At 37.1% G+C, this 27,799-nt stretch overlaps 1 protein-coding gene and 1 pseudogene across 2 annotated transcripts in view; one reads left to right on the forward strand and one right to left on the reverse strand.

Annotated features, from left to right (window-relative positions):
• The window catches only part of ABCA9 (ATP binding cassette subfamily A member 9), a 59,332-nt gene that overhangs the window by 15,234 nt on the left and 16,299 nt on the right, over positions 1-27,799 (forward strand). The window contains exons 10-27 of one of the 2 annotated variants that reach the window (XM_035721583.2): positions 774-921; positions 1,540-1,708; positions 2,479-2,540; positions 3,278-3,388; positions 4,007-4,182; positions 4,421-4,540; positions 4,818-4,987; positions 5,560-5,646; positions 7,756-7,895; positions 11,839-11,958; positions 13,118-13,316; positions 15,121-15,287; positions 15,921-16,054; positions 18,210-18,347; positions 21,183-21,290; positions 23,420-23,593; positions 23,781-23,894; positions 26,401-26,520. In XM_035721583.2, coding sequence (XP_035577476.2) covers positions 774-921; positions 1,540-1,708; positions 2,479-2,540; positions 3,278-3,388; positions 4,007-4,182; positions 4,421-4,540; positions 4,818-4,987; positions 5,560-5,646; positions 7,756-7,895; positions 11,839-11,958; positions 13,118-13,316; positions 15,121-15,287; positions 15,921-16,054; positions 18,210-18,347; positions 21,183-21,290; positions 23,420-23,593; positions 23,781-23,894; positions 26,401-26,520 — 2,457 coding nt within the window. Of the gene's footprint in view, positions 1-773; positions 922-1,539; positions 1,709-2,478; positions 2,541-3,277; positions 3,389-4,006; positions 4,183-4,420; positions 4,541-4,817; positions 4,988-5,555; positions 5,647-7,755; positions 7,896-11,838; positions 11,959-13,117; positions 13,317-15,120; positions 15,288-15,920; positions 16,055-18,209; positions 18,348-21,182; positions 21,291-23,419; positions 23,594-23,780; positions 23,895-26,400; positions 26,521-27,799 lie in introns of both variants that reach the window. The other variant, XM_025436504.3, reaches the window with a different exon arrangement.
• Positions 9,324-11,755, reverse strand: LOC112652870 (uncharacterized protein C3orf26 homolog; annotated as a pseudogene).

The following is a 27,799-nucleotide window of genomic DNA, read 5'->3' on the forward strand; positions in this document are numbered from 1 at the left end:
AGATACACATTAAGTTATTGGAGAGGTTTTTTTATTTTTCTCTCTAAGTGTAACTGGCTTTAAGTCACTAAATATAGGCTGATACTCCATTATCGATGTGGTTCAGCTTTGGCTTTTCGTGGGTTGTCCCCGTGAACATTTAACTAATTCAGTGCTCAGGTAACAGGACCCTTAATTTTATCGCAAGTATTTGAAGACCAGGAATTCAATAGAAATAAATTTTTATTTTTTATTGCCCAGTTGTATATGGAACTGAACCTCTTCTCAGAAAATTTAATTCCAGGTATGACATCATAACCATAAAACGCTACATGAACGGTTATGTTACATGTAAACTCATTGTGTATCTCACTATATAATAAATTATTCTTGTGTCTTCTGTCCAAATACTGAAGTATTTCACTCCACCCACCCACCCATCCCTTTCAACTGGTGCCCCCTGTCTAGAATGTTCCCTTTGCCCCCATCCTACACCTGATTAAATCCTGTAGACAGCCTCTCCTTTGAGATTTTACTTCCCAGAGGACTTGCCTACTTCTCTGCCCGTGGGACTCTAAGCCCTTAGTACCTACCCCCACTAACTTCTCAAATTGCTCTGTAGCTAGATGAATTCAGTGCTATGTCTTCCAACAGATTAGAGCTCTGTAAAGACAGGACCTGTGTTTTATTTATCTTTTCAATCCCAGTGTTCAGCGGAAATAAGACATTAATAATTTTTCATACTTTATTTATCCTTTTAAAATTCAGTGTATGTATCTCTTTTTTTTTTCCAGCTTATACATTTGGACTATGATGTGAACTCTAACATCCATTTGGATTCTTCAGACAACCCCTACCTAATAATAGCTACTCTTTTCATGTTGGTTTTTGATGCTCTTTTGTATTTGGCTTTGACATTATATTTTGACAAAATTTTGCCCAGTAAGTAGTAACCTAATTGTGATTCAATGCAATTTCATTCAGTGCTTTTCTTTAAAATAAGTGTCTACAGGGGCGCCTGGGTGGCTCAGTTAGTTAGGCGTCTGCCTTCAGCTCAGCTCATGATCCCAGCGTCTTGGGATCAAGCCCGGCCTTGGGATCCCTGCTCAGTAGGGAGTCTCCTCCCTCTCCCTCTGCCCCTCCCCCTGCTCATTCTCTCTCTCCTTCTCTCTCTCAAATAAAAAAAATCTTTAAAAATTAAAATAAGTAAAATAGCTACAATATATTGAATATAAATTATCAAGCTTTTTTTTCATAATTTCTAAGATAAGCCCATTGTGTATATGATGGGCTGCACTTTGTTTATAGAACTTTCTAAGATCTTGTTCTACCACAATACTTTAAATGGTTTCTTTTTCAAAAGAGATACTTGCAAGAGATTAAGGATGATTATACTATGAGTCCTTGCATTAGAGCTAGGTGAGGAAAGCTAGTGCTTGGTTCTGGATCTTAAGGGTGTCTAAATGCTTCCCAAAGCAGTTACCTTGACAAGATGTCCTATGGTCACCAACCCTTAAAGTGGTGACTGATGCAATGTTCTGTTGCCTTCTGTCCGTGTAGCTGAATATGGACATCGACGTTCTCCTTGGTTTTTCCTGAAATCTTCTTTCTGGTTTCAACACCCAAGGGCTGATCATGTGGCCCTTGAGAATGAAATAGATTCAGATTCTTCACCTAACGACTCTTTTGAACCAGTGTCTCCAGAATTCCACGGAAAAGAAGCCATAAGGTAATAAAAGAATTACATGAAGGTGCAAATGGAGGAAAAGGTCAGGGACCAGAGGTCTATCAGGAAAACACAGATGTGACAAAGATTTCCTGGGTGCCTCTCTGTACCCACCTACATCCAGCCTATTCCACTCGTGAAAGGCCACAATCATTGTTAAAAGCACCTTGTTTTCTGACATTGTCAGCATTTCTATTTACAAATATCTTATGGCAGAACAACAAACATCAATGAATAAATAATCGTCATATTTCCATTTCTCTCATTTTCTTTTTTTTCTCTTCTTTGTGCTGTTCTTTCTCCCTTCTCTCTCTGTCTGCTCTCTTTATGACAGACACTGTCATCATGTCCCTTGTTATTCTTCTCCTTTTCTTTGTGATTTATCCTCTCTCCTCTCTGCCTCCTGATGAGTAAGAGGAGAAAGAAGAGACAGGTGATGCAGAAAAGGGAAGATAGGCATCCAAGAAGACGGGAAGAAAAACCTAAGTTAGGGTACTCATGTCATGCATATCTCCCCTCTGAGGTGATGGATGTGTCTTAATGCTGATTGTTTTGTTTCCAGACAACTAGAAATCCCAAACTTCCCTGGGTCTTTGCTCAATATTTGTTCATCATTCGATTTGCCATTGTCTCCTCAAGAAAGTGTTTCCCATCACCTGGGCTTGCATGAGGGAAAGACCTCCTGGATTTTCTCACCACCTCAAAGACTTGATTTCCCAATCCTCTGTTTCCACAAGGTCCTTAAAACATTTTCCTCTTTTTTTTTTTTTCAGAATAAGAAATCTTAAGAAAGAATATGGAAAAGGAAATCATGAAAAAGTAGAAGCCTTGAAAGGTAATAAAGTAACATCACATTTAACAAAGCTGTTGGATTTGGTGACTATGCCTCACTGCTGTACTGTCTTCATGGGGATAAAGAACAGATATTCCAGACACCACAACTCTCCTTCATTTGAACACATCATGTTTCTTTCTGAATAAATGTAAAACCATATAACAATTTTAGAAGGTCAGGGTATGCCTTTAATATCTGATAGATCTGAAAGATGTGTGACTGCATCATGATATTCTTATTTTCAACTCATCACACTCTATCCTAATAAACGATCTTTATTATAGTTGACCTACTTCTAATGACAGAACTGCCCTTATCAAAAAAATGATTATATAATAATATGTCATGACAATGCTACAGCTATAAAACGTGTATCATAGGAGATACAATTTTAAAGGGAAGAAGTTGGAAATGGATTTTATTTTGAATATTGATTGCTAGCCAAATATACACATGCTATAAGAAATTATAAAAATTTTGGAGAATGTGGGGCACCTGGTTGGTTCAGTCAGTTAAACATCCAGCTGTTGGTTTTGGCTCAGGTCATGATCTCATCGTCGTGAGATAGAGTCCCATGTGCTCTGCACTGAGTCTGCTTGAGATTCTCCTGTCTCCCTCTGCCCCTCCCCCTGCTTGTGCTCTCACTCTCAAAAAAAAAAAATTCTTAATTTTTTTAAGAGAATGTATAAAGTTAATACGTAGGCTCTGAGTGGGGTATTTTTTTATAATAATTCCAGGTCTAGTATTTGACATATATGAAGGCCAAATCACTGCCCTCCTTGGTCACAGCGGAGCTGGGAAAACAACTCTGTTGAACATGCTCAGTGGACTATCCACCCCAACCTCAGGTGAGAAGATAATTATGGGCAAGAACATGGGCAAATTAATTAGCTATGCATTTCATTAGTTAATTTGTTTTGTTGGTTATTTCCATAATTAGTAGTTTCACGAACTACTAGTCTCATTCAGGTGCATTAGAGAAAAGTTTTACAAGTGTCTTCAAGTTATTCTTTTAGCAGATGTATGTTCTATTTACTTAGGAAAATCTTTGTGGTTTAAGTATTTTAAGATAAGTAGCTCTATGAATGAGCACTCCAACTGGTTCAGAGAAATTGGGAACATTACATTTCTAGTCAATAGTGCATTTCTTCTAGGTACAGTATGCTTAAAAGATTTGGGTGACTGACACACATTGTTTTTTGCTTTAAAATACCTTAAATGGCGGGGGGGGGGGGGATCCCTGGGTGGCTCAGTGGTTTGGTGCCTGCCTTCGGTCTAGGGTGTGATCCTGGAGTCCCAGGATCGAGTCCCACATCGGGCTCCCTGCATGGAGCCTGCTTCTCCTCTGTGTCTCTGCCTCTTTCTATCTGTGTTTCTCATGAATAAATAAATAGAATCTTTAAAAAATAAATAAAATAAAATACCTTAAATGAAGCGTGACTCACTGTCAACCTTTCTACCTCTAGGTTCAGTCACCATCTATAATCACACCCTTTCAGAAATGACGGACTTGGAAACAGTCAGCAAGCTCACTGGAGTCTGCCCACAATCCAATGTGCAATTTGACTTCCTCACTGTGAAAGAAAACCTCAGGCTCTTTGCTAAAATAAAAGGGATTCAGTCGCATGAAGTAGAACAAGAGGTAGAAGAACATGTTAGATGTGTGACATGTAGATGTCTCACAGCCATGAACGTGTAATTGTTTATCTAGAAAATTCTAAATGTATTTGTGTTACTTCTACATGGTTCATCATCTAAAGGGTAAAAAGACCTTTTGCAAAGCACAGCACAATGATTGTGTTTTTAAAATACAGGTGCTGGGTTGGGGACTTCACCTCCTTTCCTTTTTGTTTTTTGTTTTTTTTTTCTTTTTTGGTTAGATACAACAAGTTTTAAGGGACTTGGAGATGGAAAATATTCAAGACATCCTTGCTCAAAATTTAAGCGGTGGACAAAAAAGGAAACTAACTTTTGGGATTGCCATTTTAGGAGACCCTCAGGTAAGCCGAGCCAAAATTACTGGTGAATGAGATTGAGGACTATGGATCTATCGTATTCCATCAGACTGAATTTGCAAATGGCAAATGCAAAAGAACTGTTCCAATGAAAAATTAAGTAGTAAGATATTTCTTCCAAAGACTTTTACACATATATTGCTTTAAAAAAAAAAAAGTATTTTTGTTGTTTTTTTGTTTTTGTTTGTTTTTGTTTTTGTTTTTGTTTTTGTTTTTGTTTTACCTCCAAGAGGGGAATGATTTCATGTTTCCTAATGTGCAGGTTTTGCTCTTGGACGAACCAACCGCTGGCTCAGATCCTCTTTCGAGGCACCGTGTATGGAACTTCCTAAAAGAGAGGAAATCTGATAGAGTCATTCTCTTCAGTACCCAGTTCATGGATGAAGCTGACATCCTGGCTGGTGATTTATTTTTTTTAGAGCCTACATATAAGTGAGATCATATGGTATTTGTCTTTCTCTTTCTCAGACTTATTTCACTTAGCATAATCCCTCAAGTTCCATCCATGTTGTTTTTCTCTGATGTATCTTCGTGAGAAATTAGAGACATGTGTGAAATATGTGTAGATAAGTTCCAGCACAGCTGCCGTGTGTGTGACTGTCATGAACCAAGAGACTTGCTGTCACCCATTTGAATGTCCACTTCTCCATGTACATTGTCCCACAGATATATTCTGATCCTATTGCAAAGCAACTGATTGGTTTTAAATATGTAGCATACTCTCAAACACATAGTATGTTTTATTCAGTAGTAATGTCAGTTAACTTGAAACAGATCCTTTCATTGTATGATAATTTTTCTTAATTTACTAGGAATAAACTAGCATATCATTTCAGTTATCGGATGACAAGGAAATTAGCTTACATATGACCAGAATTAGAATGCAAATATTTTAGTGAGTCATCTCCTAAAACACGTTATTTATTAATGGAGATATTCTTTTATAAACAGTGAAAGAATAACCCCTTAATACAATGTGTTGTTTTCCTTTTCTGCTTAGATAGGAAGGTGTTTATATCCAATGGGAGGCTGAAGTGTGCAGGCTCTTCTCTATTCCTGAAGAAGAAATGGGGCATTGGCTATCATTTAAGGTACCACGTATATTGTTGGAGACTTGTTGGAACATGTTGTGGACAGGAAATTTCAGTAGTAGTATGTTAAAGTAGGCTACAAAATTATTAAGATCATTTCAAGAATGCTGTGTTAGAATGACACCACAAGCTCTCTTTCTTAAACTAGAACAAAGGGCAGGTGGGATTGTAGACTTGGAGAATACAAGGATGATTAAGCTGAGTTTAAACAAAATTTTTGGAAAATATTTTCACAACACATTGTTGCAAAGAGAAATTTAGTGACATTCCAACCCTCTCTCATCATTTTTCCAATACTTCTTTTCGTTCATTGGGACAATTTCAATAGCCTCCTGTCCATTCTCCATGACTTCATCTTCTCTCTCATTCTTTTCTATCTCCTTCTCTTTCTGATAATAATTAACATCATTATTAATCATTATTATGTTACTAAGTAATGTCTATTACTTATTCCATGTTGGCTATGCTCTAAGTTCTTGCTAAGAGATTTACATATGGAAGACTCATGTAATTATAGTTAATCTTTCAGATAACTGTAAAAAGATGGTATTATTACCCTCTGGCATGTCAGGGAGTTTTAATAATATGCCCAATCTCACATCATTTAAAGTGGTAGATCTTTAGGCCAAGCTTACAGGTGTGATATGAATCTTTCCCTATACTTCCTGCTAAAATATTATTATTTCTTAAAAAAGAATTTAAGTCACTTTATCCTCAGAGGTTAAATGTATTCCCTTCATTATTTACTGAGGGTTTAATCTGATCAAATCTACCATTCCATCATAATTGCTTGGTACAATCCAATTGAATCAATACTTTCCAACTAAAATAAACCACTCATTGTTTTCTAAGTATGTTCTGTGATTTAGCTGTCTTCTTTCTGCTCAGGGTAGGACATCTGTTTGACATTGCTCCTCCATCCCATTTTAACCAAGTTCAAATCTTATCTATCCTTGAAAGTCTTTTCCGAACATTTTCTCCTTAATAAGCATCCTCTTTTCTGGAATCTGAAAAGCACTATTTTGAATTGTTACCTTAGGTAACTCAATTAAGTCTCTGGTCCTCAGTAATTTCATGTATGTAACAGCAGTAATAATACCTACACTGCAGTCAAGGCTAAAAATATTGAATGAATGAATATTTGACAAGGTACTAAGTGCTTAACTGTCTTAACTTCCTTCTCCCCCACTTCTTTTATATATGCAGCTTTATATGACTGCTATGTTCCAAGCTCCTGTAGGGAAGGTTCTATATTCTTTCTCTTTGGGATCCTGGATAGTGTATTGCATAGGGCCTTGTAAACACAGAATAGTTTTTATCTAAATTGATTTTTTAGGTTCGTGTCATCAAAGTGATGTCCTCATCATTTTATTGCATCAGTAAATTTCAATGGATGTGACTAAAATGGTGCTTCTAAAAATCTAACGATTTCATGAAGAACTTTATATGTTCTTACCAAGACAGATCAGCTTTGATTTGAATAAATTTTGGACAAAAAAGTGATAAAATTAGCTAACACATACTGAAGGTTTACTTGGTGTAAGGCTCAGTGTGATCACAAACATATTTTATTTTATTCTTTCAAAATTCTTTGAGAGATGAGTATTGGGACATTGATTGGAACTTTGATGGAAAATTGATGCTGGAAGAGGTTAAACCCAAGTTCTGGAATGTGGATCAGTAGGACATTAGGACCATGTTCTTAATGACTGTATCAAGCTAACGTCTATGTCTGTTTTCACTGTGTTCAAATCTTAGTTTTTGCAAAATCCATACTTTACTACAAAGGGAAAATTCAAAGCTGAGCTTTTGGATAGATGGAGACAAAATTAGGCGTTTCCTTCACCTCACTCTGGCCACCATCTCGCTGAATATCTTTCCTCCAAATAATAATCCTTGAGTTATTATCCCTTACACTAGAGCCTCCAGATTATACAGTTTGGACTGTATTAATTTGGACTATATTTGGACTATTTATTTTTAAGTCTTGTTTCTTCCATTTTATGTATGTATATGTGTGTGTGTGTGTGTGTATACATATATATATATATAATGTATAGAGATGATGTTGGGTGAAAATGGCTTTAACACGTTCTTTTTAAATGTCAGTTTGCATCTGAATGAAATGTGCGATCCAGACAGTATAACATCACTTGTAAAACAACACATCCCTGATGCCAAATTAACAGCACAAAGTGAAGAAAAACTTGTATATATTTTGCCTTTGGAAAGGACAAACAAATTTCCAGGTAAGAGAACATGGAGACCACAGAATGGTTTATAACGATGTTACTAACTGTAACAGTAGCCTTAAGAATGATGGCTGACACCTTTATACTTGCTAAGTGCATGGCACTTTGCATTAATTCTCCAATATTCCCCAGGGTTACTGCTAATATTAGCTCCTGATATTACCCCCAGATCATTTATGAATAAACTGGGGCAAAAGATGCTAAATATGCTTCATGTGGTGACATATGCAATTAAGAGGTTCAGGACCACATCAGGCTAAAATTAGAAATATTTGGGACATTTGTTTCAGGAATGAATCAGGGAGAGTGGTCCAGGCAAGGAGAGGTCTGTGAAAACAGCATAGAGTGTTAAATGGGAGCTAAGGGAATGGTACGACTCCACAGTACATGGTTTTGTTAAAACACCGTGACATAATGTTATAACCTAAGTAATATGATCAACCTATATGTTTCCAAACATTCTAAATCCACAACCTTGCCACAAATACAGAAGCCTGGAGGCTCATTGCCATTCCCACTTTTCTATGTGGTCTCCCAACATGCTTTCATTTGCCAAGAGTTTTGAGGTAGGTTGCATTCAAGGGGAAAAAAAAAAAAGTGTAACCATAAAATGTGTTTACTTTGAGTTAAAGAAATTTGACAGCTTTTAATGGAAAATAATGGCTTCCATAGCTGCCTACATGAATCAATAAACCTGCCATGATCATGGTTCATAAGAAACATAGCACCAGACGATAGGGTGTGGTGGTCAAAACCTGGGATACTGGAGCCAGACTGGGTGGGTTCAGATCCCAGCAAGGCTGTTAATAGCTCTGTTATCCTGGACAGGTTGTATTACTTTTCTCTACCTCAGTTTCCCTGTTTGTAACAAGGGGATAATGACAGTACTAACTATATAGAATTTTCATGAGGATTAAATGATTTAATTTATTTAAATATATTATTAAAATATTAAAAATAGGGGCCCCTGGGTGGCTCAATGGTTGAGCATCTGCCTTTGGCTTGGGTCATGATTCTGGGGTCCTGGAATCGAGTCCCACATCGGGCTCCCCACTGGGAGCCTGCTTCTCCCTCTGCCTATGTCTCCCTCTCCCTCTGTGTCTCTCATGAATAAATAAATAAATATCTTTAAAATTAAAAATAATAAAATATTAAAAATAAATACAGCACCTGGAATCAGACCTGACCTAGAAGCTATGGTATTTCTCCAAGTCTAAAATAGCCTCAGCTATATAGGATGTGCTACCAAGAAAAAAGAAAGAAACAATGCCACCATTTAAAATGACATACCAGCATTTGTGATACATGCACATTTCAGATATGGTAAAAGATGATGAAATGTATTTATCTTAGAATCAGTGAGATAACTGCAGTCTTAGATGCATACACCATGTCTTTGACATACATATTCGTGTGGAAACAGAATTTTTTTTTTCATACACAGGCTGGTGATACTTTATTATACAGAGAAGTTGGCAAAGGACAGCTTTATTTTTGTCAAAGAATCTCCACCAAAAATTTCTAGTGATTCATCTGGTGGTGCAGTTAACATAATAAAACAATAGCTGATATTTACTGAGTCCTTGCAATATTCCAGAGCTATTAAATGGGATGAAAATCCCAGCATAAAACTGAAATTTTCATTAGAACCCAGACTTAGAAAAGGCCCAGCTTCAAAGATTCTGATTTGCACAGACTTGAGGACTCCCATTTCCAGAAGTTCAAAAACCTCCTTTCTAATCTCAGGAATGTCCATCATCCTCCTCAACTTCTGATCTCTCCAGTTCCAGTCAAAAACCAGGAACTTTAAGGGGTTCAAATTAAGGCCACCTTGTTTAATGAGTTCTTTAATCCTCCCTGGTGTTCCTACACCCAGGTGTACAACACGCTTCCCCAGCAGCTTTACCTGCTCCTGGACCTTTATGTGTTTTGCAAATAATTTCATAACTTTGCTGTCTCCTCTGAATGCTGTCATCGACCTAATGAGCTCCAAGGCCCGGACAGCAGAGCTGCAGATGATCAGCATCAGAACCGATTTCTTCTCATTATGGTTTTTCCAAAGTTTTACCCACTTAGGGCAGATTTCTCTTAGGTATGATGAAAGACTATGAGTCAAATCATTGGCCTTGAGGAAACAGGAGTCTGGTAGGTTTAGTTCTTCTAATTCAATCACTGAGCGGCTGCTGCTGAAATAGTCCTTCATCAAGTTCTGCAGGTCTTCAGGGGTCCCCGGTTTTGGCTCTGATTTTGCAAGAACATCAGTAATTTTCTTCTTTCTTCTCCTCCTTGTCTTGGTGGCATCTTCTTTTGTGGAAACAGAAATCTTGATGAGGCCACAAAGCAAACTGTTACCTGATTATTTGTTAAATGCATTTCAAAGGAGAATGCACAATTTAAAGAAAGACTGAAAAAGAACCAACACTTAGAACTCATTAAAAATCATGACTACATCTGTATTTTTATTTACCTAACACACTGGTAAGATAGAAACTTTTAATTTCTACCAATATTTGAATTGGTTTATCCTTTATTCTACTTCCAATTTTCCTGAAATGCCCCCAAATTATTGCCAGTATCTTTAAAATCAACAATAAAAACCTTCAAAATGGCCTACTCATTCCTATAAAGACCAACCTTTTGAAAAAAAATTTTAATTTATTTATTCATGAGAGACACAGAGAGGCAGAGATATAGGCAGAGGGAGAAGCAGGCTCCCTGCTTGGAGCCTGATGCAGGACTTGATTCAGGACCCAGGAATTATGACCTGAGCCAAAGGCAGATGCTCAACCACTAAGCCACCCAGGGGCCCTAAGACCTACCTTCTTTGAAGGCTTTTGTGTAATCTTCATACCATGGTCAGAAGCGGGAGAAGAGAGTAAATACAAAATTGCATACATACTTTGTCCTTTCCTTTAATTTATATACTTCTCTAAACTAGGGAAGCCTGTACAGCACCAAATTACTTCTATAAATATTTGTGCTTTTGATTTTGTTACTCTGCTGCCTACTAGTTATTCTTGAGAGTATTCTTCTCTCAGTTTTTGGAATAATATTTCTGAATTAATGAGGCTTTAGAATTTAACATTTCCTATCTTAGTCAGTTGGGGCTACTAACACCTACTATAGACTGGGTGGGTTTACAAACAGCAGACATTTATTTTTGATGGTCCTGTAGGCTGGGAAGTCCAAGATCTGGGCTCCAGCACAGTTAGGTTCTAGTGAGATACCTCTTTGGGGTTGCAGAGTGCAGACTTCTTGTTTCCCATATGGCAGGGAAAGGAAGCCAGCTTTGTTGTGACTCTTTCAAAGGCGTTAATCCCATTTATGAAAGTTCCAGGCTCAGGACATCATCTAATCCTAACCACCTCCCAAAGCCCCCCTTTCTAATACCATCACACTGGAGGGTAGGGTTTCAACATATGGATTTGTGGGAGGCCACAAGTATTCAGTTCATTTATCACTCTCCCCATAATCAAATGCAATTAGTTTTTTAAAAACAGAATAAATAAAACATCATATGTCTCAAAGAACCCTGCATAATCATTCTAAGAACCAAATGTAGATGATTACAATTTTATACTCAAGACATGGATGGGATCCCTGGGTGGCGCAGTGGTTTGGCGCCTGCCTTTGGCCCAGGGCGCGATCCTGGAGACCCAGGATCAAATCCCACGTCGGGCTCCTGGTGCATGGAGCCTGCTTCTCTCTCTGCCTCTCTCTCTCTGTGTGACTATCATAAATAAATAAAAATTTATTAAAAAAAAAAAAAGACATGGAAACACACCGTATAGGTTATTTTAGAAATGAGGGAATGTCTTTATCATACCTTTGTCTCTTATGAATGGCTCATCACACATGTTCTCTATTGTTCAAAAATACAGTTACTATCAATATCATTACTAATTATATTCTTCTCATGCATTTCTGTGACTACTTTTAGATCTTTACAGGGATCTTGATAGATGTTCTAACCAGGGCATTGAAAATTATGGTGTGTCCATGACAACCTTGAATGAAGTGTTCTTGAAATTAGAAGGAAAATCAGCTATTGATGAATCAGGTAAGAAAAAAAAAGAAGAAGAAACTTCCATTTTGTCTGTCTGTGGAATAGTCTATCTTGAAAATATATTTTGAATGATGAGGTTCTATGCTTTTGGAGGTGCTCTGATTCAGTCCGGTCTTGGGAAAACTTAGAGCAGAGAAGAGATGTATTTCTGTCTCTTTCTTCCCTTTTTGTACAATGCTGGCACCCTCTCTTAAATTCCTTATTTTCTACTATGCATTTTACTAAGAGTGTGGAATATAGCAGTGTATAAGACTAGGTCCTCATGGAGTAGACAATAAATATGTGATACAAGTGCTACAGAGAGAAGAAAATTAGAGTTGTATGTTGACAGTTAACTCTTGTTGTAACATTTTGAGGATATTGTTCCAATGTCTTCAGGGTTCCATCATTACTGGAAGATTTGTTGTCAGCGCAAGTATCAGTCCTTAGAAAGTCCTCTCTCCTTGATCTAAGTTAATTCCTTGCTTCTGGTTTACTATCATTCTACTTAGTTAACTCTTTACTACACTCTTTTTTCCCCCATTTTCTAATTTTTTTTTATTGATTAAGTAGGTTTTTAAAAATACCTTATTTCCCCTTTTTTTCACTTTTAAAGTTTTACACTTGTGGTTATACTTAACTTTTAATATACATATTTTATAGCTTTCTAAAAGTCTAAAGTTGATCAGTTTTTCTAGGATTGTCTTCCAAACAATCTTATTTTTAATCATGGTTACATTAAAAAATATTGCCTCTACCAATTTCACGTCCTTGGAAGGGAATGAGGAGGGTTGTATATGTACCAGCATTTCCACCTTCGTCAGAAATACTGATCATTTATCTTTTGCAATGAATCAGCCAACTATGATTTCCCTAGAATGAGTGAAAGCTAATGTCCTTAAAGCTATAGACACAAAGCTTATTTAAAAGAAAATACAAGATTTCTTTAATTATGTCATTCGTTTTCTTCCTGTATTATACTTTTTTTTAAATTTTTTTTTGCCTTGTTTCCTTTTATTTTGTGGTCACTCTAGTAATGCCACAAATTAGGTTTTTAGGATCTTTGCCCAAGATTCTTGACTCTGACACTATCTGGTGAAAATGTGGTCATAGAAAAATCTAAGTAATATGTGTCTAAAACAACATTATAAAGTATTGATTTTATGTTTTATAGACACTGGAATTTGGGGAGAGTTACAAAATAATAGGACAAAAGACACAGGAAGCCTTGTTGAGCTGGAACAAGTTTTGTCTTCGTTTAAGGAAACAAAGAAATCAATCAGTGGCATGGCTCTCTGGAGGCAGCAACTCTGTGCCATAGCAAAAGTTCGCTTCTTAAAGTTAAAGAATGAAAAAAAAACTCTGTTGACCATGTGAGTATCCGAGTGTTTCAGATACGTTTGGTCAGTGTTCTCAAAATAAATTCAAGGGGAAAGAAACCCCAAAACCTCTTGAGATAAATTCCAGTAATTGCATGTGGTCTTTATTAACATAGAAAACAATTTCCGATTGCTTTGGTGAATATGTAATTACACCCAGTAAAAAAAGTTTGGGCTCTTTCTTTTTATTTCATACCGCATCTGTTCTTATCAAAGGGTTGAGATCATTTCTCTGAAGTATAGAAGTTAGCATTTGGATCCCATCCCCAAAACATCCTATCCTCTTTGTCCAAGTTACTTTGTGCCAGGCTGTGTCTAAGCCAAGGCTTCATGTCACTGCCTGGAACTTGCTTCATGGTTCACGCATTTCCCGCTAGTTTTGGGCTCTTCACTGAGTCACACCTCCTTGCGAAAACCCTGCTCTCCAGCCAGGACTCATTCACTAAAACATATTTGTTAGCACCTCTGCACAGCACTCTATGTTAAATATCTGTAACATGTATCGAAATAAATCAGACATGAGATTTGGCACTTGAGGGTGATTAGAAGTACACTAAAAACCATGGCATAAGATTAGACAATATTGTCGACCAGAACATTCAGTATGAGAAAGATTATGTACCAATATGGGCATCAGAAAAACAATTTTGTATGAGGGAGAAATGGAGTCTGGTATAGAAAAATGTAGCAGGAAAGAAAGGAGGATGGAAATTCAGGCAGAGGGGCAACACTGAGTTTGGAGATATATGAAAAGTCAGAAGAGCTGTTATCCATTTCAGTGAATTATAACAAAGTACATGGAAAAGTAGAAATAATTTTGATAATATATTATGTACAGCTGAAGAGTTTAGGCTTTATGAATAATAAGGAATATGGGATTTTTATTTGAAAAGGTGATCGACATAATTAGAATAGATTGCAAGGGAGACGCCTGGGTAGCTCAGTCAGTTGGGCATCTGACTCTATATTTCAGCTCAGGTCATGATCTCAGGGTCATGAGATCGAGCCCCATGCCAGACCCCATGCTCAGCAGGGAGTCTGCTTGGAGATTTCTCTTTCTCTGCACCTCTCTCCACCTGCAGTCACTCTCACTCTCTCTTTTTCAAATAAAAAAATAAACAGATTGCCAAATTGTACATAATTGGGCAACAGTGCAAAGATGGTTTAGAAGCAGTAGACTCTGGAGATAAGGAAAATGGTCATTGAGGACAATATTGAAAAAGGTCAGGAAAGAGATAATTAAGGTCCTGACTTGAAAAGTAAAAGAGGAAAGGGTTTTAGGCACGTAACAATGATGATATGATAGAAATTTTCAACCATTTGGAAGAGGGACTTAAAACAGCCAGATGAGTGGAAAGTGATTGGCCCTTGGAACTTGAGTGAATGAGAAAATGTGATTTATAGAAATTGGGAACCGTAGGGGTAAGAGTTTCAAAGTGTAGTACATCTGAGTGTTGGTGATATGCCAGAAAAAGGAAGACATGTGAGATGGAAACAGAGGAAAGAAGTGGGAATCAGAGAGAGATTGAAGAGTTGTACCCAGCCAACATCATGAGCCTGAGTGACATTTCCAAAATGAGGAAGGGAGGATGGGGGAGAGGCATTTAGAGAGAAGGTCCCAGCATAGAGACATAGGAACTACTTCACATTAGAAGAAATGGGGGAGAAAGCATGATTTCTATATTTGGTTAGTGTGTATGATTTCTTTCTTTTATGATACCCATTATCTACTCCAACTGAAAAATCTACAAAAGTTCCTATAGATGAGTTTCTTTCTTTTACATTTTCCTCCATGTAGATTATTGCTTTTTGGCATTAGCCTCTGCCCTCAGCTTTTGGAACATCTGTTCTATGAGTTATATCAAAAAAGTTATTCTTGGGGACTGACTCCCACTATGTATTTCCTATCGCCGGGACAGCCACCTCAAGCTCCTCTGACCCACTTACTGGTCATCAATAAAACAGGTAAAAGTACAGCTAAAATATAACTTTCCAGTATTGCTCTTATAGAGAGATTTCCAAGACAATGTAAACCATGAGGGGAAAAATAAATCCTGTGTGTTGTAGAAAACACACAGGAGGCCAAGTAGGAAGTTAATTTTAAAATGAAAAGTTCAAGATTGGGAGTTTATTTTAGAAACGCATGTTGCAACCTTACTTAAATCCTGAAGTTTATGGGACCAAGCAACAAAAGGGGATTTAGTAAGACAAATCTATATATCTGAGGTCTTCCCACAATATTTTTAAAGTATTATGCAGTCTTGGGCTCTGGAAAAAAAATCTGGCCCAAATTTCTAAGAAAATAGATGATTACTATCTTTAAGGATTATAATGTTAGTTTTAAGTAGTATTTCTACACTAACAGAAATTATATGTAAGTGGCTAGGCTCTCAGTAAAGTAATCTTGTCCTATCTTTGATATCAGAGTGGATTTTGGTATCATAGTATCAATTCTGCCTTTCTAAAGCAATCCTTAGACAGTTCTTATTGTGATATGCTTTGGGTGACACTATTTTATTTTATTTTAGTTTTTTTAAAAATATATTACTTGACCATTGTTTTACTTTGCTCTACTTTTGATTTTTACCTTCTCTGTAGGGTCAAGCATTGATAACTTTATACATTCACTGAGGCAACAGAACATAGCTTTGGAAGTGGATGCCTTTGGAATTAGAAATGGCCCAAATGAGCCTTCATACAATGGTGCCATCACTGTGTCAGGTGATGACAAGGTATGTTGGGCTCTGATAGTTGCATCTCACCAAAGATGGGTTGTGAACACCATTTGAATAATACCTAATAATTGACATAAAAGGCCAATTTAACACAAACAGATGGGATATCTCTCATTTTTAGAGGAGAAGCTATACTACAATTATTTGCCCACAGTCTCCAATACATTACAAAAACATATAATGAAATGCTGTTGGATTTCATTCCTTATTAAATTGCATGCACTATTATGAATCATTCATTTAAATCTTTTTCTCAATTGGATTTCACTTCAAATTACATTTTGACAAATCCTCTAATAATAAATCTGATAAATACCTACTGGGAACTGTAGTTCCATTACCAAAAAAATTAGTTCTTAATTTTTTTTACAGTGGATTTGCATAAATTTTTTATGAGAGAACAGCTCAAGTCTTTTTTCCTGCTAAACTTTACACAAATGAGTCAAATCTTCAGATAAATCTTTATGCTCCTCTATCTGATATTTAAAACCTTCGTAGTTTCCTACAACTTGTGGTTCATGAATCAACATCAGTGGATCATTGCTAGGAATGAAGACTCTCAGCCCCCACTCCAGTCCTACTGAGTATCTGCACTTAAATAAAATCTGCAGGAGATTAGTATGCTCCCTAAAGTTTGAGAAGGACTGCCTTATTTGGCAATATTTAAGATTGATGTATTTCTTATAAAAAATTTGTAGTTCTGCTTCTGTTGAAAAATCCCTCCATATGCCAATTTTGGGAGTCTGCAGTTGGAATTGAGAAACAGTTGCCCAGTTTAGACTTGGACTTTACTTGCCAGGTTGCTCTATCTCCACACTGCTTCACCCATGTATATTACCTGCCTACACTGTGAGGGAGTTTGGGGAGAGATCCCCGGGGTAGAAAAATGAAAAAAGATGACAAGACAGCATTCTATGTATAAATCAGAGCAGGTAAGTGTTACAAACCTTGACCATTTGCAACTTGTCAGAGTTAATTTTCAGAAATAATTTCTGTGTCAATCATAAAATCAGAAATTACTTTTGATCAAACTAATTCTTGGTATGTCTCTATCAGGTTAGTTTCCAGTATGCTTAGAAAAATAGGTTTTTTTATTTTTTATTTTTTTAGATATTTTTATTCATGAGAGATACACAGTGAGACAGAGAAATAAGCAGAGGGAGAAGCAGGCTCCCTGCAGGGAGCCTGATGCAGAACTTGATCCCAGGACCCCGGAATCACGACTTGAGCTAAAGGCAGATGCTCAACCACTGAGCCACCCAGGTGCTACCAGAAAAATAGTTTTAAAAAATGGCACTCTTAATATCAATAAATATTGCCTTACATAGTTAGATACAACTCAGGTGATTTATTTTGGATTGTAAAAATGCATGCCCAAATAATAACTCACTTATATTCTCTTTATTTGGGCAAAAAGTAATCATGTTACATATGTGTATATGCATGTCATATGTTTTATATATATAAATATATTATATATTTTTTATATATGTTGATATATATAAAGAGATGTTGTTTTATATATATATATATAGATAGAGAGAGAGAGATGTATGTAACATTTTTTTACCATATGTTTTCCCCCAGTTTTGTTAAGATATGATTAATAGACAGCACTGTATAAGTTTAAAGTGTGCAGCATAATGACTTGACTTACATATACTATGAAATGATTTTTAAATGCCATTTTCAGGAGATTTTACACACAACACTTCTACTACAAGCTCAGTATTTGTGAAAACCTATGCTTTCATTACAATGCTGCCTGCCTTCTGGTTCCAAGTATCCACACATTCTTAATGTGTAAAATGCATATATCACGTTTTGAAAGAAAGCCTACTGCCATGTTAAAGAGACGTTGCTTTGTGTTTTATGGCCTTGCTGCTAAAAATCATCTGAGGCATTTTGTTTTGTGAGTGTTTAGGCATAAATAGCCACATGGCTGATGTATGGTCAGTAAAGACCAAAATACTGGATTCCTTGTGATATAGCGGGAATTAATCAAATAATATGAGTGACAGTGATGTTACTGACATCCAGTGCTTTAGCCTTCCTGTATTGTCAACAATTTGAATGATTTTCTACTGTATTCTTTCATTAAATTTTGTATTTGCTTTCTGAGGACTTAAAATGCCTATTTGTTGTATTTTAGGATCACAGATTCTCGATAGCCTGTAATACCAAAAGGCTAAATTGCTTTCCTGTCCTCATGGATATCATCAGCAATGGGCTACTTGGAATTTTTAATTCTTCAGAACATATTCAGACTGACAGAAGCACATATTTTGAAGTAAGTATAATTTTTTTAGAGTGGGTGAAGGGCCACGGGAGTGGGAAAGAGAGAATCCGTGCCCAGCACAGAGCCCAACACAGGGCTTGAAATGGGGCTTGACCCCACAACCCTGAGATCATGACCTGAGCTGAAATCCAGAGTCAGATGCTTAACCCACTGAGCCAACCAGATGCCCCTGAAGTAAGTATAATATTATTTCACTTATCCTGAGCCCTAACGAGTTTTCACGAAGACACTTGAAATGCTGAAATAACATCGTGTTATTTTTGTGAACTCGTCCTTGAATAAATGTATGTTTTACATACATATAGTGTATATTTATGGGTAGATACATACACACACTATCTAGCAATGATGATGAAACATTATAACCTGAATTGGATGACTTGGGGTCAGTGAAACAGCAGAAAATGCAATTAGTTGGGAAAAAGAACTGACAGCTTTTCATCTCAAATCTGTCACCATCTGTGGCAGTAAGTAATGGGACCTCCTTGAAACAGCCAGAGGCTTAAAGGCCAGACAGTGTGGTCTTCTTAACTACTGGACCTTTTGTAGACCTTGGTTCGGCAATCCACAGGAAAAAGAAAAGTACAGATAAAAACTTCATCACAAAGTTTTCTTTTTTTTTAAGATTTTATTTATTTATTCATGAGAGACACACACAGAGAGAGGCAGAGACACAGGCAAAGGGAGAAGCAGGCTCCCTGTGGGAAGCCTGATGGACTTGATCCTGGGACCCCTGGATCACGCCCTGAGCCAAAGGCAGACACTCAACCACTGAGCCACCTAGGGGCCCACAAAGTTTTCTTAAGAAGTAAATAAGACCTCCTATCTCTGGGAAACGAACTAGGGGTGGTGGAAGGGGAGATGGGTGGGGGGTGGGGGTGACTGGGTGGCACTGAGGTGGGCACTTGAAGGGATGAGCACTGGGTGTTATTCTATATGTTGGCAAATTGAACACCAATAAAAAAATAAATTAATATAAAAAAAGAAGTAAATAAGACCATGTGAGCACCAGGTTCAGTTGACTGAGTTACTGTAAAGACGAGCAATAAGGCACATTAACATAGAAAATCACAGGCCCTCAATAAGTTGCACTCATTATCACTATTGCTATTCGTATTATTTTTCTTGGGAGTGCATCGAGTTTCTATTAAAGAATGTTTAGCTTTGACTAGATGAGAGGATAGGCTGAATTAGAACTAGAAGCAGTTCTTATTTAAAATACAGTTGGCCAGGCCTGCTCAGATCCTGAGAATCTCCACAGTGGGGGGAGGGTGTGCAACTCTATCATCTACCATCTTGAATCTCCCTCCACCTTCTTGAAATGACAATGTAGGCGTTCCCTTCAGCTCCCTGGTCACTCTTTGTTACTAAGAATTATTCCAGGGATGTCCAAAACTTCAATTTCCCATCCACTTCAAACTCCTATAGGGCTGACTTGTGCCCTAACAGAGGTGGAGATGGGTGAGTGGGCAGTAGAGGGCTTTGCCCTCTCTTCCCCCTTTTCTAGTCTAACATCTTGGAGTAGAAAGGAGAGAGTGACTTTTCTCTGGACTCCCTGCCCTCCTTTTTTCTCCCTTCAGAGTAAAACTCTGCTGGGGCTGGAAGCAGAGAGAAGGTTGGAGAGATTAAGACAGGAAAAAATGGTGCTCTGGAGACACTTGCATTCTCTAGTTGTATCTGCCTCCCATAGCTTCTGTGTATGTGGTGGCCACAGCCTAGGTGACCTGCGTGATTATCTTGGGGGAAGTTTAGCTTTGACCCCAGGGCCTCGTGTAGTTGAAGATGCACTCAATGGTGCAGAGCAGAATTTCCCTTCACCTGCTACAGAGATGCCCTCACTGTCAAGCTCTCTCCACTTCCCCTTGTTCGTTGTTTGATGTGGCCATGGTGCAGGTCATTTAACAATTTCTGCCCCTGTGTTAACCTCTTCGCCTCTTCAGAAAGAGCTGTAAGAACTGTTGAGTGAGTGCTTCTCACATGCTGTTGGAAAGCTATAGAGATTTGGGGCGCAGCAGGGGCTGCCCCACAGTCTCCATAGTGCCTCACGGCACTGTCCTCTCAAACCACATCAGAGTAATCCTTCCTCTGGAAATCTCTTGAGCAGAAACAACTGCATCCCTGTTCACATGAGGTCCCAAGTTAAATTTAGGTCCTCAGAACACTGACCACATGATTTACATTTATTATTATGTTTAAATGTCCTAATAAGACTTTAAGATAGGCGGTATGATTATTATTATACATCTAAGAAAACTGCAGCAGGTAGAGGTGCTGCTATGTTTCCCTAGCTATTGTATTTGAAGAGGCTAGTGAATGATCTTGGATAGCCAAGAACAGTGCTCCCAGCCAGGTGCCTGCAGGCATTTGAACTTGCTCCTTATGCATCTCATTGAGCCAGAGGAATGATTCTTTGTAAATGTTGAACTGAACTGATATGGCACCAATTTCTAAGAGTAGCAAAATAGCTCTTCCATTGACAGTCCACCAACTCCATTGTCTATTCAAACATCAGCTAAATGTGACCATCATAAAGTCAGAGAGCAGAGGTGCCATGCTTGTCACATGAGTTATCAACTGTGGGACCATAGCCAATGCATGCAACTCAGCGGAGTTTCTCATTCATTGTGAATCTGGATACATGTTCAAAATGCTCAGGTGGCTGCAACACACGATTGAAAGAATGTGGGTAAGAAGTTGCAGATGGGACTTTGGGAAGTGTTCTGGGTGTTTAGACCAATTCGAGAATTTGAATGATTTAGTTAAGATTAAGCACAAATGAACCATTCGTCCAACTGCCAACAGCTCATGTATTCTGCATGATTTCAGGAGCACATGTTTTATGAGCATGGGTACCTGAGTAACGCCTTCTTCTGGATACCTGTGGCAGCCTGTTTTACTCCTTACATTGCGATGAGCAGCATCGGTGACTATAAAGTAAGAAGAGTTAACAAAGTCCTCACATGTTCTTATTATTCAGAGACCCCTTCTCCGTGTTATGACCATATATTTATATGGAGGTGATACACCTAATTTACATGCTTGGAACAATGCATCGTCAAGCATTTTAATTAAAGGTTGGCAAATATGAAGAACACACTATTTTTCTTAAACTAATGTGAGACCTCAAGAAAGACAGCCTAGGAGGTATATCATCAGTTAACAGGGGATGGCAGCTGTCATCTAGTTGATCACTGACTTTTAGTGATAGCCATGACCCTCTGACATCACCACAACACCTCTCTCAGTGACAGTTTTCGATTTAAGATGGTGGTGAAGTTGCTCAGTTAAATGATCCAAACCTACTCACCACAGCACTTTGGCTTATTGTTGAAAAACATGGCCCCTCTCAAGGTTCATTTTAGCTTCATTCAATTGGAACATACTTGTACTAAAAAATTTTTTAAAGATATTTATCTAAAATTCAAATTTAACTGGCAGCTCCATATCGATACCTCTTTCTCCTTAAACTCTGTAGCCAGCTAATAGTGAAGTCATGGAATCTGCTTCTGAAATATGTCTAGAATCTTTGCACATTCTTCCATCTTTCCTACGACACCCTAGTCAGAGCCACTGTCATCTCTCTTCTGGACAAGCACATCAACCTCCCTAATTGCTCACTATGGATCCTTATTAGTCATCTCCTTATCTATTCTCCACACAGTGGGACAGCGCAATTACTTAAAAACACTCATCTGACCATGCAGATTACCTGCCTAAGTCCCTAAGTGGTTTCTTGATAAACCAAAAAGTGAGAATGAAATCCTTGCTGTACCTTAGAAAGACCTGGCTGTCTCCTCACTTTGCTATGACACCACTATCCCCTCTGAAACTGTGTCCAGCTGTGCTGGCTTCTTTCCAGTTTCCCAAGAGCATCAACTCCACCCACTAAAGGTCTTCTCTTCTGTGCTCTCTGCCTGCAGAGCTCCCTACCTGTCACCTGTGTGACTTCTACTCACCACTTAGACCTAACTCAGGCCCTTGAAAAGGGAACCATCCTTTATGGATCCCCTAATTACAGTTCATCTCTCATAGGACCTTTATCTTAATTGTACTTCATAATTTTAATTTTAACGATTTTAATTATGTAGCTACTATTGTAGTTATCTGTAGTTATTCACATACTGCCTTTACCACTGTTGTTCCCTGCACTTAAACTCCACAAGAGCCCCATGACCAACACAAAGCACATGGTATGCTCAGTAAACATATTGAACACATTAGTGAACAGAAAATATCCAGTTCTCTAGCACACCCTCACCATCATTCTCTTTCCTGCTTTTTTTCCAGGTACTCCCCATCCTAACTTTTTTCCTGGATGTCTTTATAATAGACTCAACTTTAGATTTAAAATTTTCATCACGTTTGCATGTCTGTTAGGAAACGTCAACTGTTAGGAAAGTTGAAGTAATATTAAAACCCTGTGTTAAGACAGTCATCGCAACCATATAGCATAGAGTGGGTCACGATATCAAAATCTACTTACTAGTTTTCATACATAATAATGAAAAATGTGGTTTACTTCAAGACAATAAGTGTCTTATTTTTATCTCATAACAGACATCTTCTTATGCCAACCTAAAGAGTTGGTCATGAAATTGACTTATCAGAAGATCATTTCTTAGACCTAAAATAAAATGCCAATTATAAATGGGCTGTTTACATCCAACATAAATTTGAAGAATCTTACAGGAAATTTGTAGACCTACATCTTTTGAATCTTTGTACAATTTGCAAGTCTCCATTAGTGCCAAAAGGAAGAGTAACTTTACAAAGAAAAGAGCAGGAATCTTATTGAAGCAACATCCAGTCATTCTGTGATAGAATATGAACTTGTTCTATTAGCGCATTTTTCCTTTGGAAAATGAAATCGCCATGTAGTTTGGAGCACCATCAATCCCCCTGGAGTGAGGCCAGTGACGGTGTCATTTACTAAATCAGCACAATATGTGAAAGGGACACACACACACACAAAAAAAAAATGAATGATTTTGTGATCACATATTTGCAACTTCTCAAGTCTTAACTCTTCAGCACTTTTGATGATTCTTCCTTTTCTTTTCCAGAAAAAAGCTCACTCACAGCTACGGATTTCAGGCCTCTACCCTTCTGCTTATTGGTTTGGCCAGGCACTGGTGGATATTCCACTCTACTTCTTGATCCTCCTTCTAATGCAAATAATGGATTATGTTTTTAGCCCAGATGAGATTATATTTATAATTCAAAACCTGTTAGTTCAGGTAAGTGGCAAAAATTACGAGATAGTTTTATTAGGCTATATTTCATGAATGCAGAGACATTATTAACCTTAAACTAAAGAACTCCAAATTACCTTCATTATAGCATAGTTTGGAAAGCTAAGGTTTAAGCATTAATGCTTTCCTAGACAGTATTTACCTTATCCAACCTTAATATTTCTATTTTCAGATCTTGTGTAGTATTGGATACGTCTCATCTCTGATTTTCTTGACATATGTGATTTCATTCATTTTTCGCAATGGGAGGAAAAATAGTGGCATTTGGTCATTTTTCTTCTTAATTGTAAGTATGCAGACAGTAAATATTGTTTGATTTTTAAATAATTTTTAAATAAGTTTAAGAATATGTATTTTAAAGGCACAATCAACAAGAAGGACAATATCAAACTAAAAAGCTTCCGCATAGCAAACAAAACAATCAACAAAATGACAGGGCCACCTATGAAATGGGGAAAATACTTATAAACCATATATCTGGTAAGGGCTTAATATTCAAGATATGTAAGGAACTCATATAACTCAATAGCAAAATCATCATCATCATCATCATCTTCATCATCATCATCGTCATCTGATTTTGAAATGAATAAAGGATCTAGATAGACATGTTTCCAAAGAATACATCCAAATGGCCAACAGGTATGTGAAGACAAGCTCAATATGACCATCATCAGGGAAATGCAGATCAAAAGCACAATGAGATATCACCTCATGCCTGTTAGAAAGACTATCATCAAAAAAGACGAGAGATAAGAAATGCTGGCAAGGGTGTGGAGAAAAGGGAATCCTTTACACCACTAGGGGAATGTACATTGGTATAGCCACTATGGAAAACAGTATGGTGGGTCCTCAAAAACTAAAGAAAAAAATAGAATAACTATATGATCCAGCAATTCTGCTTCTGGGTATTTATCTGAAGGAAATGAAATCACTATCTCATAAAGATACATGCACCCCATATTTATTGCAGCATTATTCATTGCAGTCAAGACATGGAAACAACCTAAGTGTTCACTGACAGATGAATAGATAAAGAAAATGTAGTATATACATACAAAGGAACATTATTCAGCCATAAAAAGAAAGAAATCCTGCCCCTTGTAGGATTAACTTTGAGGAGATTAGGCTAAGTGAAATAAGTCAGATAGAAAAAGACAGATACTGTATGATTTCATATATATATGGAATCTAAAACAGCTACCCCATAGAAACAGAAAAGAATGCTGTTTACCAGGGGCTGTGGGTGAGGGAAATAGAGAGATATTGACTAAAGGGTATAAACTTCCAGTTATTAGATAAGTTATTGGGATATAATGTACAGCACCAGGATTATAGTTAACAATATTGTATTATACACTTGCAAGTTGTTAAGAGTGTAAATCTTAAATGCTTTCACTGAAACAACAAAAAAAGGTAATTGTGTAAGATTAAGGATGTGTTAACTAACCTTATTTTGGTAATCATTTCACAATATATATGTGTATCAGATCATCATATTGTACATCTTAAGCTTACACTATGTTGTATATTAATTATATCTCAATAAAGCTGGGGGTGGAAAGGAGAACAATTTAAGGATGAAATTAATCTGACCAAGAAATAAATTAAAGAATTTAAGAAAAAAATTTAAATGCTATAAAAGCACTAGTATGGACCACTGAATTCTGTTAAACATGGATGAAGATTGCATAACTTTGGGAATCATGGTTATAATATATTTATATTTAAAAATCCACAAAGCATAATAGTTCCTTTTATAAAGTAAGCATAACTTTACTAACAAAAGCTAAGAAAGATACAGCAAAAAAGAAAAAAATTGATAATCTGGAAAATCAAAGTTCTCTAAATAAAAAGATAACAAAATAAACCCAAAATAAATTTTATAAAGAAGATAGTTCAGTATGATTTATTTCAGATTGCAGTGATGGTTCACTATTAGCAGCTGTCAAACAGAGGAAAAATTGCATGAATTAAGGAAACACCATGCCATTCTTTTAAAAATGCCCAGTAAAAAATATAAGCACAGGAAGGACAAATTACTAAAAACCAATGGCCAATATTATAGTACACAGTAAATTTATACAGCTAGTCACCTAATATCAGCAATAAAACAAGGATACCTACAATGATTAATTATAGCACCCAGTGTCAGTGAGGTGGCGTAACATGCTCACCCATTCATGGTTCATCAGAACATAGACTGTCACCATCTTTTTGAAAAATAATCTGTTATTAACCATTAAAATTTTGAATTCACATAATTTTAAACCACATTTATACTTTTCAGAATCTTTCCTTAAAGACTAAGAGTGTCAATAGGTAAGGATTTATGTAGACCATCATTTATAGGTGCAGAGAAATGGAAACAACACATTTTCTGAAGGCAGAATTATTTAATTCTTTCACATCTGGTCAAAGAAAAACTATACAGCTACGAGAATGAGTAGCTGGCATGTCTAACAGCCAAACAGGTGCCAATGACCTACTGTGAAATGCAGAGCAATGTGCAATAAATAGCCCTTTTGTCAGAATCTGAGTTTCAGCAAGAATCCAAATGATTTGCATGCATGTTGAATTTGTGTCCTAAAAATGTCATAGTCAATCCAATACTGAATTTTGACACAATCTTATGTTGCAAAGAAAAAATAACCATGGTGGTAGTACTGCCTTATGAGGCGAACGCTGAAAATAAGAACATTTACAAGATGAATTCCCACCCTCTTGGAAAACATCCTAAAATTCAGATTTGTTACACTTGAGTGAAATTAGACCGCTATTTTTTTTTTTAGATCACTATCTTCTCAATAGTTGCTACGGATCTAAATGAATATGGATTTCTAGGATTATTTCTCTGCACCATATTAATACCACCTTTTACACTGATTGGCTCACTGTTAATTTTCTCTGAGGTAAGTAATTTCACTCCTGTCCTCAGGTCATGAAATATGTGGCCATTGAAAATAGCCTAGTATATTCTAAAAATGTAGATGGAGTCCTTATCTGTACAGAATTTGAAGACTCTGTCTTTGGAGAGATCATTCTCTTACCACAGTCAAGAGTCATGTTATTCAATAAGGAGCTCTGTCTTGGTTCATGAAGGTCAAGGATATTTCTACAGTAGTAGAATTTTATAGTTCTTGTGATAACATTCTCTCCTTGGAACAAATGACCCTACTGGGAAGCTAAGAGATGCACTTTTTCTGTTAATTTTGGACATACTGAATTTAAGTTTCCTAATAGGCATGCAATGGGAAATGCCATGTAGCCAGTAGATATTTGCATCTAAAATCCAGCAGGTGATTACTTGAGATTCATCAGCATATAAATGATATCTAAAGCCATGGCACTAGACAATATAATCTACAGGGTAAGTATAATTAGAATAAAAAGTGAGCCCAGGATTTGACCTGGACACCAAAATTTAAAAATCGAGAAGAGGAAGAGTCTTCTCCTCTTGAGAAAGAACTCGTGAGGTAGGAAAAAAAGTGGAGGACTCTTGTGTGCCAGAATCTATTTGCAGGAACTTTCCTTAAACACTTAAAGTATCCGTACAGAAGGATATATGCCAGATGGCACTAAAGAATATTTCAGGAAGGAGGGAGTGATTTAACTATCAAACAAGAGGTCTAGAAAGTTGATAACTGAGATCACTGGACTGACTACATGGAAGTCATTGGTGATATTAAGCAGATAGAATTCAAGGAAAGGGTGAAGGCCAAACCAAACAAGAATGAGCTTAGGAGATACTGTGAGATGAGGAAGGTGTGCAGGGTGCAGAGATACCTACTTCCAGCTTTGCTAAAAAGAGTATCAGAGATGGAATGAGGAGAATACATTTTGGTCTAGGAAGGTATGAGCAAAATTTCTGATGAAAAGAGGGACATGAACTATCTAAAAAGCCAAGTCTTTGAACAGCTGAGAAATGAATGTCATAGAGCACCCAAGCAAAGAGGTTGCTTTCTATCAAAGCAGGAACATTCCATCCATTTACCAAGATCATAGCGTGAGGCAGATAGATCAGTGGCTTTGATGGTAGGAAGAGGCATGATTCTTTTCTGTGCGATCCTTTCTTAGGGAAAGAGATGAACTTATCAATATAGAGTGAGATGAACAGAGGTGTTGAAAGTTTGAGGATAGAGGAAATGATGTGAACAGTGATTTCAGAAAGTAAGTCAGTAGAACAGGCAG

This window comes from Canis lupus, chromosome 9 (assembly GCF_003254725.2).
Source record: "Canis lupus dingo isolate Sandy chromosome 9, ASM325472v2, whole genome shotgun sequence".
In the NCBI taxonomy this organism is placed as follows: domain Eukaryota; kingdom Metazoa; phylum Chordata; class Mammalia; order Carnivora; family Canidae; genus Canis; species Canis lupus.